Raw genomic sequence first — 19507 nt, 5'->3', positions numbered from 1 at the left:
AGCTCCCTGATGTTCCTACCCAGCACAGCCCAGTTCATGCAGAAGAAAATCATAGGAGGCCCAGGTTGCGTCTCCCGTCTTTCCTGGGTGGATCTGCTTCATCTCCACATCCTTTTTCAGTCTCTGAGTGATTTTGCTAACTCACTGCATGACCTTAACCAGGGGACTTTAATACCACTTGCCTCCATCTCCATATCTGTGAAGTAGGCATGGTGTTTTCTTCCACTGTAAAATGAAGTAGTGCTTTTGGACACATTTCGTGATCTCCAAAATGCTCCCCTGAGTGGTTTCTCAGATAGGCATTGATTTTATAACTAAAAAACAAAATCCAATTTCCTCCTTGATGTTTTTAATGAGGGAAAGTGCAGTCAGCAAACTTCCTGTAAAGGGCCACATAGTAAATATTTTAAATGTTGCAAGCCACATAAGTCTCTGTTGGTTTTTCCCCTCTAGCTCTTTAAAAATACAGAAACCGTTCCGACCTCCAGAGCCACAGGAAAGCGGGCCAGGGCGAAGGTTGCCAATCCCTAGTGATAGCTGGAATTGTATTTCTGTGGGACTCAGTAAATTTTATTTTCTGTTTAAATGAAGTCAGAAATGTGACCTGTAACAGTTTTATTTTTCTTGAACTGGTCCTCTTGCAAAAATATTAATTACTGTATTCATACTTTACATCCCTTGTCTCTTGTTTTTAAATGCATCGTAATCAGTGAGCTTTGGAACAGTTTGTCTCACCACAAAATCATGGTTCTCCAGAGCGGAATTGGTGGTTTTTGTAGGGGAACCCAAAGCATTGTTGCACATTTAAAGACCATTGTGAGCTTGGATGGGCCCTTAGAGCTTGATGATATATCCAAAAGTGAACTCTGATAATAATGCGTTTTTCCCTGCCATTCAAAATATATTATAGTCTTAATTTTCTGAAGTTTTTCCCTGATGATTTACTTATTTATAGACATCTGATGAAATCTTCTATTGAATTTAAAGCTGATACAATGTTCTTGTTTCATTTCTTGCTAATAGCCAGATGTTAATTACTACTAGCCAAGTTTTTATGGTATTGTCAACTTTTTAACTGGTTAGTTACAAATAGGGTGTGCTTGGATACAACTCATCTTTTGTAAAAGCCCCTTTTCCTGCCTTCACTACCAGTATTTCCTGACTGCCATCTCTTGCCTTTCTTATAAACCATGTTGCCGATATTCTTCTGCGATGCCACTTGTTTCGGGTGTTTTTTGTTTTTGTGTGTGTTTCAAGACAGAGTCTCCCTGTGTCGCCCAGGCTGGAGTGCAGTGGCACGATCTTGGCTCACTGCAACCTCTGCCTCCCGGATTCGAGCGATTTTTGTGCCTTAGCCACCTGAGTAGCTGGAATTATAGGCACCCACGACCACGCCCGACAAATTTTTGTATTTTTAGTAGAGACAGGGTTTCGCCATGCTGGCCAGGGTGGTCTCGGTCTTCTGGCCTCAAGTGATCCACCCGCCTCAGCCTTCCAAAATGCTGGGATTACAGGCATGAGTCACTGCACCTGGCCTCCAATGTTTTTTCAATGTTCTTTGGTTGCCAATTTTAGCAAAGTTCTCTGATTGAAATTAACATGGTAGTAGGTCTTACAAAGCCAAAATCGATAAAATAGCACCTGGGTATCCCTAACTTTCTCTCTTTGACTCTGACTTCTCTTGGGATGGCCAGGTGCTGAATAAGAAGCCCAGAGTCATGGCACTGTGCAAATGCAGATTTCTGGCAGTGTGTGATCTGAGCTACAGTATAGTGTGTTTGTTAGGAGCGTGGATCTGGGAGCCAACTCTGCCATCTGCCACTTCCTAGCTGTATGATGTCAGGCAACTTTTTAACAACTCCAAACCTCAGTTTCCCCATCTGTAAAGTTGGCCTAATAAAAGGACCTTCTCCATAGGATATTGTGAGTTCTAAATAAGTTAATACTTGCCCTGTAAGCATTAGCTGAGTTAGTACCATGTAAGCAGTGGTTGTTACTACATATTAATCAGTCACTTGGCAGGAGCTAGGCAGTTATGAAGAAGAGTAAGGAGGTGAGAGAGGCTGGTAATGAGATAGAAGAGGCACTGGCCAAGAGACAAAGTGTGCTTTTTCTGATACATATTAGTGGATAATATTTCACATGGAAAATTCTATATTTAACTTGCTTTGTTCCTTTTAATTTCTCCACAGGCCTTTGTGGAGGCCCAGAATAAGATTACTGTGCCATTTCTTGAGCAGTGTCCCATCAGAGGTTTATACAAAGAGAGAATGACTGAACTGTATGATTATCCCAAGTATAGTTGCCACTTCAAGAAAGGAAAACGGTGAGACTGCTTTTACTGAATTTCCTTTTTATTTTCAAAGTAAATGCTTTCTTAAATTGTAAAATGCAGATTCCAGATAACTTGTCCTTGTGTAAGATTAATTCATTATAAGGAATTAATTTCTGTGCCTGAATATGAGAATAATATTTTTGATCTATTAGGTATTGTCCAAATTGTTAAAATAGTAGTTAAGAAATTTAGTAGAGATAGGTCATATAAAGAAATCTGGATTATAGGAAATTGTTGTTGTCTTATGGGTAGTAATTGGTGAGACAGGATGATTCATAGACAGCAGTGGAGGTTTGTTTGCCTCCAAAGTTAATTATCTTTTATGTATACTACTTGGAAACATTTAATTCTGTGTATTTCTTCCATCAAAGAATGGTGAAATGGGTGAATTCACTTCTCTTGTTCCCGTCCCGTTAACACCCACTTACACGTTTTCTTGATCTTTTATTAAATCTCTTTGGCGCCACTATCACACATTTACTTTATACTTTCTTCAGCCCTCTGCCATTCTTACACAGAGATCGGCAGTGTACAGTCTGCCTACCAAACCCTGCCTGCCTATCTATTTTTATAAATAAGGTCTGATTGGGACACAGCCATGCTTATCGGTTTACGTATTGTCCATAGCTGCTTTTGTGCTGCAGCTACAGGCCTGAGTATTATAGCGACAGACTGTATGGCTCACAGAGCTTGAAATATTTGCAGTCTTGCCCTTTAGAGAGAAAGTATACTGACCTTCCACCCTAGCAGCCTCGCTAGGGAAAAGAACCAGAATTTTATTTTAGAAAAATCTGCTTTCTTCTTCATTTAAAAGAAAAAGTTACTGCTTTATTTGAATATCAGTTTTTATTTTAACACGTAAAATGGTCTTTATTTGCCTCTACTTAGCTAATGTGCAGGATTACAATACAGGATTTGAATATGGAAAACAATTCTGTTAACAGGCTCTAAGTAGAGAGAAATGATGGGACCTTTCACCCATGTCCCCACGTCCCTGTGATGGCCAGATTACAGTTGTACCTTTTTAGGTTTTTGGTTTTGTTTTGGTTTTTGCTTGTGTGTGTTTGGTTTTACTCTACAAATAGAAAACTCCACAGCTAAATAAAGACCATCTCTGTTCCCCAGGTATTTTTATTTTTACAATACAGGTTTGCAGAACCAGCGAGTATTATATGTACAGGATTCCTTAGAGGGTGAGGCCAGAGTGTTCCTGGACCCCAACATACTGTCTGACGATGGCACAGTGGCACTCCGAGGTAAGTGCTACACAGAGAGGCCCATGGAACTCCCAAGACCCTCACTTGGAGCTCTGAAGTTAGTGCAGTTGCTTTACCTCTGAAATACCAGGCAGGGTGTGGACCATATTGTGGAACAGATGCACATAAAATATCAGGAAAGCTTATATTTGCACAGTATATTTAGAATACATGAATAGTCACATTCCTCTTTTCCACTCTGATAGCATGAAGCAGAACTGGAGAATAATTCACGCTGGACCCAAATTAGCTTCTAGGGCTACTGGAATCTTGACGTATCATCATCGTTTCCTCCAACATCCCTGAGACCTACCTGTGATTAGAAAAAAATAAGTCATCTTCTATAAGAAGTTTAAGCTGTACAAAGATTGTTCCAACTATAAATATTAAACAGGAAAGAATGTTTATCAGATCAGTTTCCCTCTTGGGAAGGAGGCAATTAGAGTTTTAAAAATCTAGTTAATTGTCAACATGTTAGAATTACAAGTAAAAACACACAAATCTTGTAGAAATTGAACAGCTGGGTATCCTGTTCCCTGAAGATGCAGGTTTAAAGACTAAGTTTGTCCACAGTTGCTGTACAACTCCTAATTAACTCTGCCCCTAAGATAACCTCCTCCATAGGCCATAGAGAAGATTATCCAAGGTTTCTACAATAAGCAGAGTTCTAGGGTAAGGAACTAAGTTATTCTCCAGTTCTATGTTTTAATAATTGTAAACTCTACAATGATAATGATACTCTAGATGACGCTGGCTCAGCATTTCCCCTGTAGTATCTTCTGGTTTTGTAGAAAAAACCATGTGATTAGTTATGGCCCTCTAGAATTGAGAAATTGAGACATTGAAGTCCTTTGTAATCAATAAGATGGGAGTTATAGAGCCCTGTTCCATCAGACCTTTGCAAAGACCCTTTTATACAAACACTTCTAACCATGATCCAGTCATTCAGTGGTCCACCTTCCCCTCCCTCTGAATAGGCTATATGTATAAACAATGATCCTTTATCGAACCAATATCGAAAATAAGACATCAGCCAGCTCAGATTCTTCCATGAATCTGAGTGTGTAGTTTTCAGTGAATTTAATACACAGGTTCTGTTGAAGTAACATATCCCATATAGGAATTCATTTAGTTTCCACAAGGATCTATCTTGCAACCCATCCAGAGGGACAGGGTCTTAACTCCCACCCTGATAATGCATTCTTCTAGTGACTTCTTTATGGAATGGTTGCTATGAACAAAGCCTTGATGGGTGAGAAGCTAAATTAGGCATGAGACCTGCCTCAAACAGTCATCGAGTTTTCTAAGAGCGGTATTATAGGGAAGTTATCACAAAAGGAGTAAACATTCAGATTCTTTTTGTAGTATATGATTTTTAAACATACATTTCAAATAAAAATGTTTTATTTAAATTTTTCTGAAAATTTTCTGAGAAAGAGAGATATATATATAAACAATTCAAACACTCCAGTGCTATGTAGAATAAAAGGTGAATATGTTTCTTCTTCCTATCACCTTCTAGACTCTTTTCTGCATTTACATACATATGAGCCTAGATACTTTATAGGACTTACAATGGTTAATGAGTAGGTTCTGTGAAATTTTAAACGAATTTCCCATTAATTGAAATTCCAGGTAATAGAATAGGAAACCTCTAATAATAGTTGAGCTTCTTAAAATTTTCAGTCCCCAATAACATTTAGCAAACAGCCTAAGAGGAAATCTCTGGTGTCAGAGTCTCCAATAGGAGGTGTTGTATTGAATGCTTTACATACTTCATAATTAAAAAAGCTAATATGAAACCCAAGTATTTGCCAGGAAACATTCCATAGTGATTAGAACATTCCGCCAGGGCCCTAAAGGATTGTACATGGCACGACAGTCTATAGACATGTTGCTTTTCCTTTCACAATTTATTGTGGAATGTGCACTCTGGGTGCCTTCACTGCAAACCCTCAGGCTTTATTTACCTGGGCCTGTGATGGTCAGACAGTGTGGGCATCAGTCTTTGTGCACAGGTAATGCTCCGAAAATGAGGCTGTAACAAGCGATTTTAGATAGTTTAGAATCAATCCCCCAAATTACCTAATGACTACAATTTAGTTCTATTATATGGTATGTGTCATAATTCAGTCATTACTCTAAAAGCAGTTTCCTTTTTCTCCGTATTCCCTTTAGAGTATAAATAAAATATGACAGAAGTCCCAGATGAGCTCTGCTTTTAACTGAACTGCCTATTACATTATCAAAATTTCAAAATGAAAGCATTTTAATAGGCATATAATCTAATGTTTCATTTTATAGACAAATTAAGACCTGGAGAGGTTAGGAAGCTTGTCTAAGGTTATAAGGGTAATTCTTCTAAAACTTGGGTTGAGCCCCCAGGATTCCTCACTACCAGATTCCTGTTCCTTTTGTTGCCACATTCCACCTCCGTGTTATGAAAGAGAGCTTTGTCAGACGGCATAGAGGGCAGTGGAGTTGTGTTCCCGTGTTTGTCACTGGATGATTTCTCCTGTGTCCCATAGGTTACGCGTTCAGCGAAGATGGTGAATATTTTGCCTATGGTCTGAGTGCCAGTGGCTCAGACTGGGTGACAATCAAGTTCATGAAAGTTGATGGTGCCAAAGAGCTTCCAGATGTGCTTGAAAGAGTCAAGTTCAGCTGTATGGCCTGGACCCATGATGGGAAGGGAATGTTCTACAACTCATACCCTCAACAGGATGGAAAAAGTGATGGTGAGTGAAGACTTCAGATGAAGCACATTTTTCACAAAATGAAGTGTGACTTCAAGTGACTGAAAAGAGACGCTGAACGCTACATAGAGGTTGTATGGTCCAGAACCATGTTTCCTCAAAGGGTGTTGTATCAGTTGGCTTTGCTGTGTAATAGACCACACCAAAATGTAGTAGCTTAGAATAATAAAGATTTATTTTTGCTATGATCCTGTGGGTTGGCCAGGTAGTTCTTCTGGCCTTGGCTGAGTTCTAACATGTATCTGTGGTCAGCTGCAGGTCAGTTGGTTCATCTTGGCTTGGCTCTTTTACATTTCTGGGGCCTCAGCTAGGACGACTAGCAGACTAGCCTGGGCTTGCTCACGTGGCAACTCAGTAGAATTACAAGACGGGGAGCTGAATGACACAGCCTTCTTAATGCCTAGGCTTGCTCCTGGCACGTCAGCTTTGCTGCATTCTGTTGGCTAAAGCAAGCCAGAGGGCCAGCCCCTTTTCAATGGGTGGAGAAATAGATACAGGGAACTGCGGAAAATTGGGATCATTATTACAATCAATCAGTCCCTCATAGACGTGTTGTGTCTCCTAAGGAGATTATGGAGAAGATGAATTTTTAAACCGAACCAAACTATTTGATGATGTTGAGTGATTATAAAACTTTACTACTGTAGTAATCGCATATTCTCCTCTGATCAGAAGTTATAGGTCACCTGTTGGTTGCCATTTATCTTGATACTTTTCTCCTTGTTAACTTTCTGGACACACCTTTATTGTTCTTCTCTTTAATTGCGCAAAGATCCTGTTGTGTTCAAGGGGTTCCTCCTTCTTTGCTCCTTCACTTCTAAATTTTCCCAGGCAGGAAGGGCTATGTGCCTTGTACCTTACTGGTACAATGTGTCGTTTTCTTCCTTTTGCTACCCCACATTTCAACGTGGTATGTAGCATTTTCTTGTTATGTTGGTTGGTCTTTACAGATAAGTTTTACAATCCCTGTGTTAGAGATTAGGAGCTTGGGCACAGAGGCTCAGTAATTTGCTGGAGGGCTGGGATCTGGCAAGAAGCACAGCTACTCCAGTGCTTTCTGCTGTACCTGTTGTCCGCTTATCATGACTTGCTGTATCTTTGTCATCTTTAAATATCCTTGCTTTCTTTTCTGTTTTTTTCCCGCAATTGAATTGAGAATAAGGCTACAGTGTTTTTCATCTCTTGGCTATGTTTAGCTTTTTCTGCCTTTTGATTAGGCTACATCAAGACCTTTTTTATAAATTCACCAACGAATTACAAGAGGAGCTAAAAGTAGGCTTTTTATTCGAGGATGTTGGCTAAAGAAAGATGTCTGTGCTCTGGAAATGAAATTAGCTGCCTGTGTTAAGAGTGCCCCAGAGTTAGAAAATGTTAGTTATTTCTACGTTTTGGGAGACAAAAAAGTGTAACTGGCCAATTCACGTTAGAGAACGTTATTATGTTAACTTGTAAGAAACAAAAGTTATTATTTACTATCAGCTTTCAGTGGCACAAGATAATAATAATTAGTAATTGTGATAGATATCAGAAAGCCAACATCTCAGTAGCCTCTCAGACTATTATGGGAGCCTTACAAATGAAGCTAAGCAGTTCCTACCATGTGCTTCTTACCAGTGTCCCTGAAAGCTCAATGACAATCACTTAAGTGCCATAAAGCTTTTTTACATTGTGGTATTATCTTACATTTTTCCCTCCCTTGCCATGAAAGCTTGGTACGTCATCATAATGAAAAAAAGAAGTTCAGCCTCAAAGAAGGCTCCAAAATCAGCAAATATGAGTTAATTACTTGCAGTTTGATATTCAACCGATACTTAACCTTTTTTTTTTTTTTTTGAGATGGAGTCTCGCTCTGTCACCCAGGCTGGAGTGCAGTGGCATGATCTCAGCTCACTGCAACCTTTACCTCCCAGGTTCAAGTGATTCTCCTGCCTCAGCCTCCCAAGTAACTGGGACTAGTTAGTGCCACGTCCAGCTAATTTTGTTTTGTATTTTTAGTAGAGATAGGGTTTTACCATATTGGCCATGCTGGTCTTGAACTCCTGACCTTGTGATCCTCCTACCTCGGCCTCCCAAAGTGCTGGGATTATAGGCATGAGCCACCACGCCTGGCCGATACTTAACTTTTTAAAAAGTAAAGTTTAGTTTTCAGAACAGTTTTAAGTTAACAGCAAAATTGAGAAGAAAATACAGAGACTTCTCATGTGCCTCCTGCCCCCACATATTCATTTTACCTCTCTTATTATGAACATCCCCCACCAGAGTGGTACATTTGTTTTTCATTGGTAAATCTACATTGACACATCATTATCACCCAAGTTCATAGTTTACTTTAGGGTTTGATTTTGGTGTTGTACATTCTGTAGGTCTGAACAAATGTATAGTGACATGTATCCAGTGTTGTAGTATCATACAGAGTAGTTTCCCTTGCCCTAAAAATCCTTTGTGTTCCAACGATTCATTCCTTTCTCACCCCAATCTTTGGCAGTCACTGATCTTTTTACTGTCTTTATAGTTTTGTCTTTTCCAGAACATCCTGTAGTTGGAATTAGACAGTATGTAGCCTTTTGAGATTGGCTTTTTTTCGCTTACTGATAATACATTTAAGTTCCCTACATGCCTTTTCCCGGCTTGATGGCTCATTTCTTTTTAGTGTTAAATAGTCATTGTTTGAATGTGCCACAGTGTATCCATCCACCTACTGAAAGAATGCTCAGTTGCTTCCAAGTTTTAGCACTTATGAATAAAACTTCTATAAAAAAATCTGTATGCAGGTCTTTGTCTGGACACAAGTTTTCAACTCCTTTGGGTAAAGGAGCATGATTGTGGGATCATGTAGTTAAGAGTCTGTTCAGTTTTATAAGAATCCTCCAAAACTCTTCCAGAGTGGCTAGACCATTTTGCATTCCTACCAGCAATGAATGAGAGTTCCTCTTGTTCCACACCCTGGACAGCATTTGGTGCTATGAGGGTTCTGAATTCTGGCCATTCTTACAGGTGTATAGTTATATCTGAATTTTTTTTTTTTTTTTTTTTTTGAGATGGAGTCTCACTCTGTCTGGGACTAGTTAGCGCCACGCCCAGCTAATTTTTTTTTGTATTTTTATAAATACCCAGGCTGGAGTGCAGTGGCGAAATCTCAGCTCACGGCATCTTCTGTCTCCCGGGTTCAAGCAATTCTTCTATCTCAGACTCCCAAGTAGCTGGGACTACAGGTGCATGCCACCCCACCCAGCTAATTTTTGTATTTTTAGTAGAGACAGGATTTCACCATGTTGGTCAGGCTGGTCTCGAACTCCTGACCTCAGGTGATCCACCTGCCTCGGCCTCCCAAAGTGCTGGGATTACAGGTGTGAGCCACCACGCCTGGCCATATCTGATTGTTTTAATTTGCATTTCCCTAATGATACATAATGTGGAGCATCTTTCCATATGATTATTTGCCATCTGTGTATCTTTGGTCAGATGTTTGTCAAGGCGTTTGGCCTAGTTTTTAATCGGTTTTTTATTTGTTTGTTTGTTTGTTTTTCTTATTGCTGAGTTCTTTGTATATTTAGGAATTTTATAGTTTTATGTTTTACATTCAGGTCTGTGATCCATTTTGAGTTAATTTCTGTGAAGGGTGTAAGATCTTGTCTGGATTCATATTTTTGCCTGTGGATGTCTGGTTGTCCCAGCACCATTTTTTAAAAAGGCTACTAGGCTCTCTCCCCTGTTCCATTGATCTATTTGTCCGTTGTTTTGCTAATACCACATTATCTTGATCACTGTAGCTTTATAATAAATCATGAGGTTAGGTGGCAGTCCTCCAACTTTGTTCTCCTTCTGTATTGTGTTGGCTAGTCAGTATATTTTGCCTTTGCATATGAACTTTGAAATCAGTTTGTCAATCCACAAAATATGTTTCTGGGATTTTGTTTGGGATTTCATTAAATCTATAGACAAAAATGGGAAGAACTGATATCTTGACAATATTGAGTCTTCCTATCCATGAGCATGGACTAGCTCTTCATTTATTTAGTTCTTCTACTTCTTTCCTCAGAATTTTGCAGTTTTCCTTAGATAGATCTTACACATATTTTGTTAGATTTATACCTAACTATTTCATTTTTGGAGGTGCTAATGTATTGTTTCTAATTTCAAAATCTACTTGTTCGTTGCTGGTATATAGGAAAGTAATTGATTTCTGTATGTTAACCTTGTATCCTGCAGCCAGCTACTTTTTAAATGTTTCTAGCATTCTGCAGTATGGGTGGAATTGATTTTCTTAAAATTATCAAGTGCATTTCAGTGTACATTTTTGACTCCTTCAGGCACAGAGACATCCACCAATCTCCACCAAAAGCTCTACTACCATGTCTTGGGAACCGATCAGTCAGAAGATATTTTGTGTGCTGAGTTTCCTGATGAACCTAAATGGATGGGTGGAGCTGAGGTATTGTACAGCTGTGAAATTTTACCCCCAAAGACTGTGTTTCATGGATGTGTGTATAAATATTCTTATTATGTGGTGACCTTTATGGATGGTAGAAGTCCCATGAGTGAATATTCTTTTGTTAAAAGTATTGGTATTCAGATTGACTCTTAATAATGGAGGTGATAAACCTTTTAACTGCAATCTTAACCTATTACTCTTAATATTAAAAGTAATACTTTGAGGGTAAAAAAGTAATTTTACTTCTAGTAAAAACTATAAAAGTACCTAGTAAGGTAAAACATGAACCTTTCAAAACTCAGAATCCTGCCTCTCAGAGGTGAGTGTGGTAGCCTTCCACCAATTTTCTTTGTACATACAAGTGAGAATATGGGGAAAAAAGAGTGTGTCTTTCCCTTTTTTATACAACTGTGCTCTTTTCATGCATATTGTTCACTTGTTTTTACATTAAAATGAGTATCTTTTGGACATTTTCTCATCAATATTCATATATTCCTTGGGGGTCTTGACAGGGACCAACCTCTTGAAGTGATAGGTTTTTAAGTTACTGGCCTAGAATTTAGTCTGTATTTTGAGAATCAGCTGTGAAGAAACTTAGGGGTACTTGGAGTAAAATTTTGACTCTGGTTAGTTCACTCCTGTGTACTAAGAAATATTTCTTGTTAGAGAAGCATTCTGAATATGTTTTATTATGGGTGGGATGTTATTCCATTTTTAGAGGGAATGAGGAATGTACTACAAACTTTTTAGCTCATTGAGATACCTCTTCAGTTGAAAAACAATTAGCAGTTTGTTAGGAAAGGGACATTTTCAATTTTAACTTATGTTCTTAGGTCTACTTCATTGGGGGACAAAACAGGAATCTATGGTATTTTATTCCATGGGAATTGATCTTCTGTATTCCAAATTGTCCTTTTATTTATTTGGGTTTTCTAGACCAGGGGTCAGTAAAAAAAACTACTGCCACTGGGCTCGATCTGGCCTGCTGCCTGTTTTTGTAAATGGAGTTTTTTTGCAGCACAACCACACCCATTTTCACCTGCTTTCAAATTATAACTGCAGGGTTGAGTAATTGCCACAGAAGTCCGTATGGCTCACAAAGCTGAAAATATGGACTATCTAGACCTTTATAGAAAAAGTTTGCCAGATTTTAGTAGAATGTGTTAAAAATAAATTTATAGGACATTTTGTTACCCTAAAATGTGTCCATTTTTCATGCCTTTTCTTTCCCATCTAACTTCCCACTCTACCAGCTTTTCTTGTGCAGTTACTATTGTTGTTTTTCTCATGTATTTGTTTTTAATGGCTTTTCTGAGATCTATTTGGAGATTGTTTCTGCCAAGTTTTCTATCTACTACATCTTCTCCTCATACATAAGGCTTCTGCGTACCATAGATATGAAATAATATACATTTTTTACCTTCATCTGTGTGAAATACAGTTAAGATAAATATGCTACCAAAATATTAGATGATATATAATCTCATAAAATTGACCATTATAACCATTTTTAAGTGTACAACTTACAAATTGTACTTAAGTGAAGTGTACTTTAAGTGAACTTACAAGTTCACTGGCATTAAGTTCATTGACATTGTTGTGCAACCGTTATCATCGATCCTCAGAACTTTTTCATTTTGCAAAGCGGAAACTCCACCCTGTGAACAATAACTCTTCATTTCCCCCACCCCTCTCCACCCACCACTGCCATCACCTGGCAGCCACCATTCTACTTTCTGTCCCTTTGTATTTGACTGCTCTGGGTACTTCATACACATGTCATCTTGCAGTATTTGTCTTTTTGTGACTGGCTTACTTCATTTAGTGTAACATCTTGAAGCTTCAGCCATCTTGTAGCGTGTGTTGGTTTCCCTCCTTTTTAACGCTGAACAATATTCTGTGTGTGTGTGCCACAAGTTTGTTTATCCGTTCATCACTGGGCACTTGGGGTGCTTTCCACACCATTGTTATGAGTACAGCTGCTGTGAGCACCTAGTGTTTACAAATAGAGTGGAAATAGATCACATGCATTAAACATATGTATAGTCACTTCTGCTAGCTAGGCAAATAAAAAGAAAAGCAAATTTAAATAGTTTAGATGATCCTTCTACCACAGTTTCAATAGATGTACACTCTGTGTAACTCATCTGATATAATCTTTACTACAGTCTGAGAAGGAAGGAATGCATAAAGAAAATAAAATACCTACTAGGGTAATTATCTTGCAAGTCCATGCTGGAACTCCTGCTGGGTCTGTTAGGGCCACAGCCTGTGTCTTCTTAACCACCATGTACACTGTTTCCCTGATCAAGAGGAAAGGGCACACAAAAATTGAGTAATGACTTTATTTATTTTTTATTTTATTTTTTTTTTTGAGATGGAGCCTCGCTCTGTTGCCCAGGCTGGAGTGCAGTGGCTCAGTCTCGGCTCACTCCAACCTCCGCCTCCCGGGTTCAAGCGATTTTCCTGCCTCACCCTCCCAAGTAGCTGGGATTACACAGGCGTATATAATTTTTGTATTTTTAATGGAGACAGGGTTTCACCATATTGGCCAGGCTGGTCTCAAACTCCTGACCTCAGGTCCTCTGCCAGCCTCAGCCTCCCAAAGTGCTGGGATTACAGGCATGAGTCACCATGTGCAGCCTAAGAGTAGTGACTTTAAAGAATAGCAATAAATAAAGGGACGCATCTCTACTGCACAGAAGTAAGAAATGAAGTTGTTAAAAAAAAAAAAAGCTAAAGGAACAATATAAAATGAGTCCTTTATATTTGATCTTCACTGGATCAGGGCCCTATTTAGTGAATTACGCAGAGGAAGTCTGTAAAAAAACTCGTGGGCTCTGTAAACAAAAAGTGGGCGTAGACTTCCCTCAAGCAGTGTTCCAGAACTTGGGTGGTCTTGTTGTGACTGGTATCATCCCACCAGTTACCATGGCTGGTCAGGCAGGTCTGGCTGGCTAGGTAAGTGCTCCTTCCTTCCTCCTTTCCCAACCCAGCTGTGTGTGATCTCCTTCTGAGCAAAAGGACCATCTTGCTACATGGAGGAGTACTCTTGTCACTTAAACATGAACTCTAGAGTTCTGCTGGTGTGACGCCTCAGAAGCCTCAGGTCCAACCTGAATTGATGGTCCAGTTCCAAGTCTTCACTCAGAAAAATCTGGATCATGAAAAAAATCTTGAGGTGAGAATTTCTCGTGCCCTTCAAGAAGTGTGATAAAGCCAGGGGAGTCCAAGAAGCAGGTGCACTGTAGAACTAGCTGGGCCAGAAGCACCCATGGCTGGTGGACACATTAGCTCTCAGGCTATTCACTGGAAATGAAGCAATTTCTTAACAGCCTTTATTTAGTGATTTGCATCTTAGAGAAAAGCAATAAATGGAATCCCACTCTGTCACCCAGGGCGGAGTGCAGTGGCGTGATTTCGACTCGCTGCAACCTCCACTTCCCAAGTTCAAGCAATTCTCTTGCCTCAGCCTCCCGAGTAGCTGGGATTACAGGCTTGTGCCACCATGCCTGGCTAATTTTTGTATTTTTAGTAGAGACAGGATTTTACCATGTTGGCCAGGGTGGTCTCAAACTCCTGACCTCAAGTGATCCGCCCATCTTGGTCTCCCAAAGTGCTAGGATTACAGGCGTGAGCCACCGTGCCCAGCTGTAGTCCTCTTTATAACCATGTGCCAAAGGCATGTGCTGCAATTGTTGCTTTTATTTAATTGTTGCTTTCATTATAAAAGTACTTGCTTTTAGTCCAGTCATAGAACCTAGTATTTAGATAACACGTTTTACAGCGTCTATGATGAGAGAGCCAGTGTTAGAGTGAGAGGAGTGTACTGGAACAGAAATTTTTATTCTAGTTCAGTCTGTGGCCTTGGGCAAGTCACTTAATCTGTTCAAGGTCATTTCCTTTATTTCTTCCAGGGCTTTTTCAGCTCTGAAACTGGACGGAGGATTTATCACAGCATCTCTTAGCCTCCTGGGAGAGAACTTAGCTGCTGGGTGCGAGAGAAGCAGGACACAGGGCAGGATGCGGGCTTTGTTGGTGTGGGTGGAGGAACCCTGTGGGCAGAGACTGGATGTGCTTGTGGACGTGTGCAGATTTCTCTGGCTTGCTGTCGTCAACCTCCCCTTCGGCTGCCGCAGTCCAAGTTCACTGAGAACTTCTCTTTATATCCTAGATGCTGTCTCCTCGTGACTCATCTTCCTTCTTCACAGATACCTCCTCTGCCTTCCTGCATGGACAGGTCTGTCTTGCCTTGAACAGGCAGATCTCAGGAAGTTCCAATCAGGAAGCAGCTTTAGTTTCCCCACTGTTGCCCTCCGTCACGCTGTGACAGTGTGTCTTCCCGGGACGACTGCCTTCAACCCAGCAGAACTCCTTGCTTTCTGGACACTTTTGGTTATTGGAACTGCTATTAAAGGTTCATTGCAGTCCAAAACAAAATATCACTCTCTCCAATTTACATGCTTTCGCCCTCTACCCAGCTCAAGTTTGCCAAGCCCCTCTCCTTGCCTATTCATCCTGTTAGTTTTCCCAGTAGCCACGCAGGGAGGAGGAGTAAGACAAGAGAAACTGGAGTTTTGCTTATTGGGAATTGTTTGTTGGTCTATCATTGTTTGTTGGCCTCTCTTGGCTGCTTGCAGTGAGGATGTATGTCCAGGTTACAGCTCTCCTTATGCCATCCTTTTTTTAGAGACATCCCTTCGATTTTAGGAAACTCTGTACTTTGCTGTTCCCTGATGTGAGTTATAAACTCTCTGGCTGCCCTTTTGCACCACCTGCCTGCCCCAAAGCTTTTGATCCCAGAATCATTCCCTCGAGATTCAGACTTCTCTGCCTTTCCTTCCTCCACCCTTTTTCATCAGGGACCTTTCAAGATGTCTCGAGGCCAGCTGTCTTCCTGGTAGCTTCCTGGGTACCTCTTGCTCCAGGGGAAGGCATATCCATGGGTTACTCTGTTCTGGAAGTACAGGATGTGTTCACTGCCCTCCTCACTTTCAGCCAGGGACCTCAGGAAGCCTCCCACACTCAGTCCCTCCTGCACATGTCCAAAATGCTGGGCTCAGGAACAAGAGCTCCCTTGTGCCCCTGGGGTGTAACATGAAACAGCTGCCATTGGGCTTTGATGGGCAGAGGTGCCAGTTATTTAATATAGACTGTGAGGCTTTACTTGAAGGACAGTTTCATGGCAGGTTAGAAATTGTCAGGTTCTATTGGACCAAAAAAACCCAAAGAAACAAAAAACCCACAAAGCTGTGTTTTAAAGTGAATTGTGAACATTTGGGGAGAAAAAAAATCCTAAAGAAATCAAACACTTTGTGACACTGTTCCCAGCAGAGGGTGCTCTAGAATGAAGATTGTGAAAATGCATCATCCCTTTAGAAAGGATTAAGGAGAAAATGCCCAGCTTGTTTGTGATTATCTCCCTAAATCCTATATTGAGAACCTAATTCTGTTATACCTAATTCTTGAAAAGTTTTTTTTTCAAAAGTAATCCTGAATCTTAATATCTGTCATATGTCTCCATAAGCCATTTTTATATGTTCACCTGTGAACCCTAGTAATTTAAAACATATATATTACACATATATTAACATATAAAGTGTGTTGCCTGATGCTTGACTTATAGTAGGCATACAGTGAATGTTAATTTCCTTACTCTTCCCATGTCCCCTGTGGAAGTTCATGCCCATGAAGACCAGCAGGGTGTCACCTTCCAGAACAGACACAGAAAAGTCCAGTGGTGTTCCTGGTAGGGGGGGTCTCTGCCTCCTCTGCCCCTTGCTTGTTGGCTGTTTTTGACTTGGACCAGTAATTGCTCAGTAGCCCTCTTCCCAGTTGGCACAGTCCATATTTATTCCCCAAGTACTTAGCCCTTGCCTTGTGTCCACCACTGTTTCATTAGCACTGCCTTACATGATAATATTCACCGTGCACACAGGAAAATCTTAGCAGCATGGTTGGGAAGGCAGAAAAGTCAGAAAGCCAAGCTAGAGACGTGGATGTGAGTAAAGCAAGAAGGCTGTGCCGCTCTTCATACATAAAACAATCCTGCAGGAGAGAGTCATTTTTAGTAGACATGTTGGATTTGTTGATCAATCCCTTTTCTTACAGAACACTTGTTTTGCTCAGCAAGGAAGAAAATAAGACAAACCATAGATACTTTCTTTGTGAGATGGAGTCTCGCTCTGTTGCCCAGGCTGGAGTGCAGTGGTGTGATCCTGGCTCCCTGCAACCTCCACCTCCTGGGTTCAAGCGATTCTCGTCCCTCAGCCTCCCGAGTAGTTGGAATTACAGGCATACACCACCACACCCAGCTAATTTTTGTATTTTTAGTAGAGACGGGGTTTCACCATGTTGGCCAGGCTGGTCCTGAACTCCTCACCTCAAATGATTCGGCCGCCTCGGCCTCCCAAAGTGCTAGGATTACTGGCTTGAGCCACCACACCCAACCCAAACAGTAGATTGTTGAATAACCAAATTTATCAACCAGACAACCAGCGAGCTTAGAAATAGTAGTGCCTGTATCATGTCAAGTCCTACATTATTTATTTTATTTTGTACGTGTTTTGTTTTCTTAGAATTTTCTGTTTTATCAGTTTCTAGCATACTGAGCAACACAACATACAGTATTTGGATTGTTTTCTTTTCTTCTTCTATTGCTGTAGTACCACACTGTACTGGGAAAGCTGTGTAACTTTATTTGTTAAAATTATTAATGCATACTCACATGTGCTTATGGCTCCCCTGTATGTCTGTTACTGGCATTGCCTCTTATTTTTATTACAAATCCATAAATGAGTTTCATATATGAAAAGTCATCATTGTAGGTGGTTTTAAAAGTTTTCCTAAGTGTTAGAAAAATAATATTAAAGGGATGTTGCCATGATTCACAACTATTATGAAAGTAATTCAAAAGATTTATATAAAATAAATTTGATAAAATCTCCTGCTCTGAGAATAGCATGATTAACTCTCAAAGCTATTAAAATCCATTTTCACTCCTTTTGTTCATTTCCAGGACAATTTCAAGTGTCACTGCTTTTTAGAATGCTTTTTTTACATGCAACTAATTCTTTTATTATAACATATAAAAGAAAATACCTTCCTCAGTTTGAAAGTGCGTGTAGATTCAAATACTGAAAAAACTTTCTTTGCCTTTTTTTTGTTAGGTTCTAAGAGAAAAAAATTATACTAAAGAAATTTCATGGCCATGAAAATTTCCTTATTAATACACCACCACACGACTGGAGTGTAGTTGCTGTAGCATAAAATAGCTTTTGAGTTTTTCTTTGAAAATATGTTTGATATAAGTCCACATATCCTATATATATATAAATATTAGGTTTTGTGTTCTGTTGTTTTTAAGGACAAATTACTTCATACATAGTTAAATTATTGAGAGTTTAAAACATGAAATGCTTTTCTGTTAATTGTCTCTTAATATGAAGAAAGGCTTGTTTACTTTGGTCATTTGGAAAGCTCAGGTATTCTTGCATTATATGGTATTGAGACTGAAAATAGCCAGATTCAGTTTAATATTAATAATATAGGTTTATTGTTTAAAATATATACCCATTTTCCAGAGAAATTGCCATATTGAGGTATTAGTATCTATTTCATACTTATCCTGAAGACTCATACATATATGGTATGTATATGTGTGTATATATGTATGTGTGTGTGTAAAGCCTTCAAATGACCCAGTGGTAGAGCCGATGACCTCGTGAAGTGGAATTGTTTGATCAAGACTCTGGTCTGAGTGAATCACATCACACCTAGGTGAGGCATTAACTGAAGACATTTTGTAAAAATATTTATTTGGGACTAGATTCCCTTAAAAAAACTCCAGTTGCTACTTGTCCCTCTAAATTCTGTGATTTTTGTAGGAGTTATTTTCCTGAATATGCTAAGTTGTCCGAATTACGCGTTTATCAGGCAAGTACATGTGAACCTAATAGAGTTAAGTATAAAATACATACTCTAACAATTTGAACTATGTCTAGTGAGAGTTTTCTTGGACTTCCTTAGTGTAGCCTAGTACCACAGTATATACAGTAGAATTGCTAATGGATTAATGTGGCTTTAATGAAACTATAAAATACAATACCCCCATACCTTATGTCCTACCTTTTGATAAATGTAAGTTAGAATGATAGCTGTTACTGGGTTCCCTCTTCAAAAGTAGAAGCCAAGACTTATAAAGGTTTCCTCAGGCTAGCATAAAATATGCCAGGGTAAGAAACCACCAAGATGGAAGGGGAATACTTCTTTCCCCATTTTTCTGACCCTCCCTGCCAAGGAATTTCATTGAATCTTGGTTTCTCAATGACTAGACATGAGAGAGGTTGGGAGTTCACAGATTAGCTAACTCACAGCACTAAGCCACATTCTTAAGTGTGTCCTTATTCAACACTGAAGTTGAGATCTCGGTTCTCCATCTGTTGACTCTTGTTCTGTTTCTAGTTGATTCAGACCTGAGGCGGAGAGAAGTGAACTGTTTGTTGGGCCTGGCAAGGACACTGAGTGGAAGAACAGTGGCTGTGGGCTGTGTTGTAAACACTGCATATTTACAGGATATTAGCGATGCCTTACATGCTGTCACAGATCAGTTTCCCTGGGAAGCAGACTCTGAGATAGAAATTTGTGTGTCGGAAGTTCGATGGGAGAGCTTTCAAAATCTCTGCCTGTGTGACGAACGAAGGCAGCAGAGGGAGAACTTGAACTGTGA

At 39.8% G+C, this 19507-nt stretch overlaps 1 protein-coding gene across 1 annotated transcript in view; it reads left to right on the top strand.

The window, feature by feature from the left end:
• Positions 1-19507, top strand: part of PREP (prolyl endopeptidase) — a 121564-nt gene that overhangs the window by 19169 nt on the left and 82888 nt on the right. The window contains exons 3-6 of the mRNA XM_054491549.2: positions 2193-2326; positions 3461-3591; positions 6120-6329; positions 10658-10779. Of these exons, the coding sequence (XP_054347524.1) occupies positions 2193-2326; positions 3461-3591; positions 6120-6329; positions 10658-10779 (597 nt within the window). The remainder of the gene's footprint in view (positions 1-2192; positions 2327-3460; positions 3592-6119; positions 6330-10657; positions 10780-19507) is intronic.

Source organism: Pongo pygmaeus, chromosome 5 (assembly GCF_028885625.2).
Source record: "Pongo pygmaeus isolate AG05252 chromosome 5, NHGRI_mPonPyg2-v2.0_pri, whole genome shotgun sequence".
In the NCBI taxonomy this organism is placed as follows: domain Eukaryota; kingdom Metazoa; phylum Chordata; class Mammalia; order Primates; family Hominidae; genus Pongo; species Pongo pygmaeus.
The sequence above is the reverse complement of the archived record's forward strand: the minus strand, read 5'-3'. Positions and strand labels throughout refer to the sequence as shown.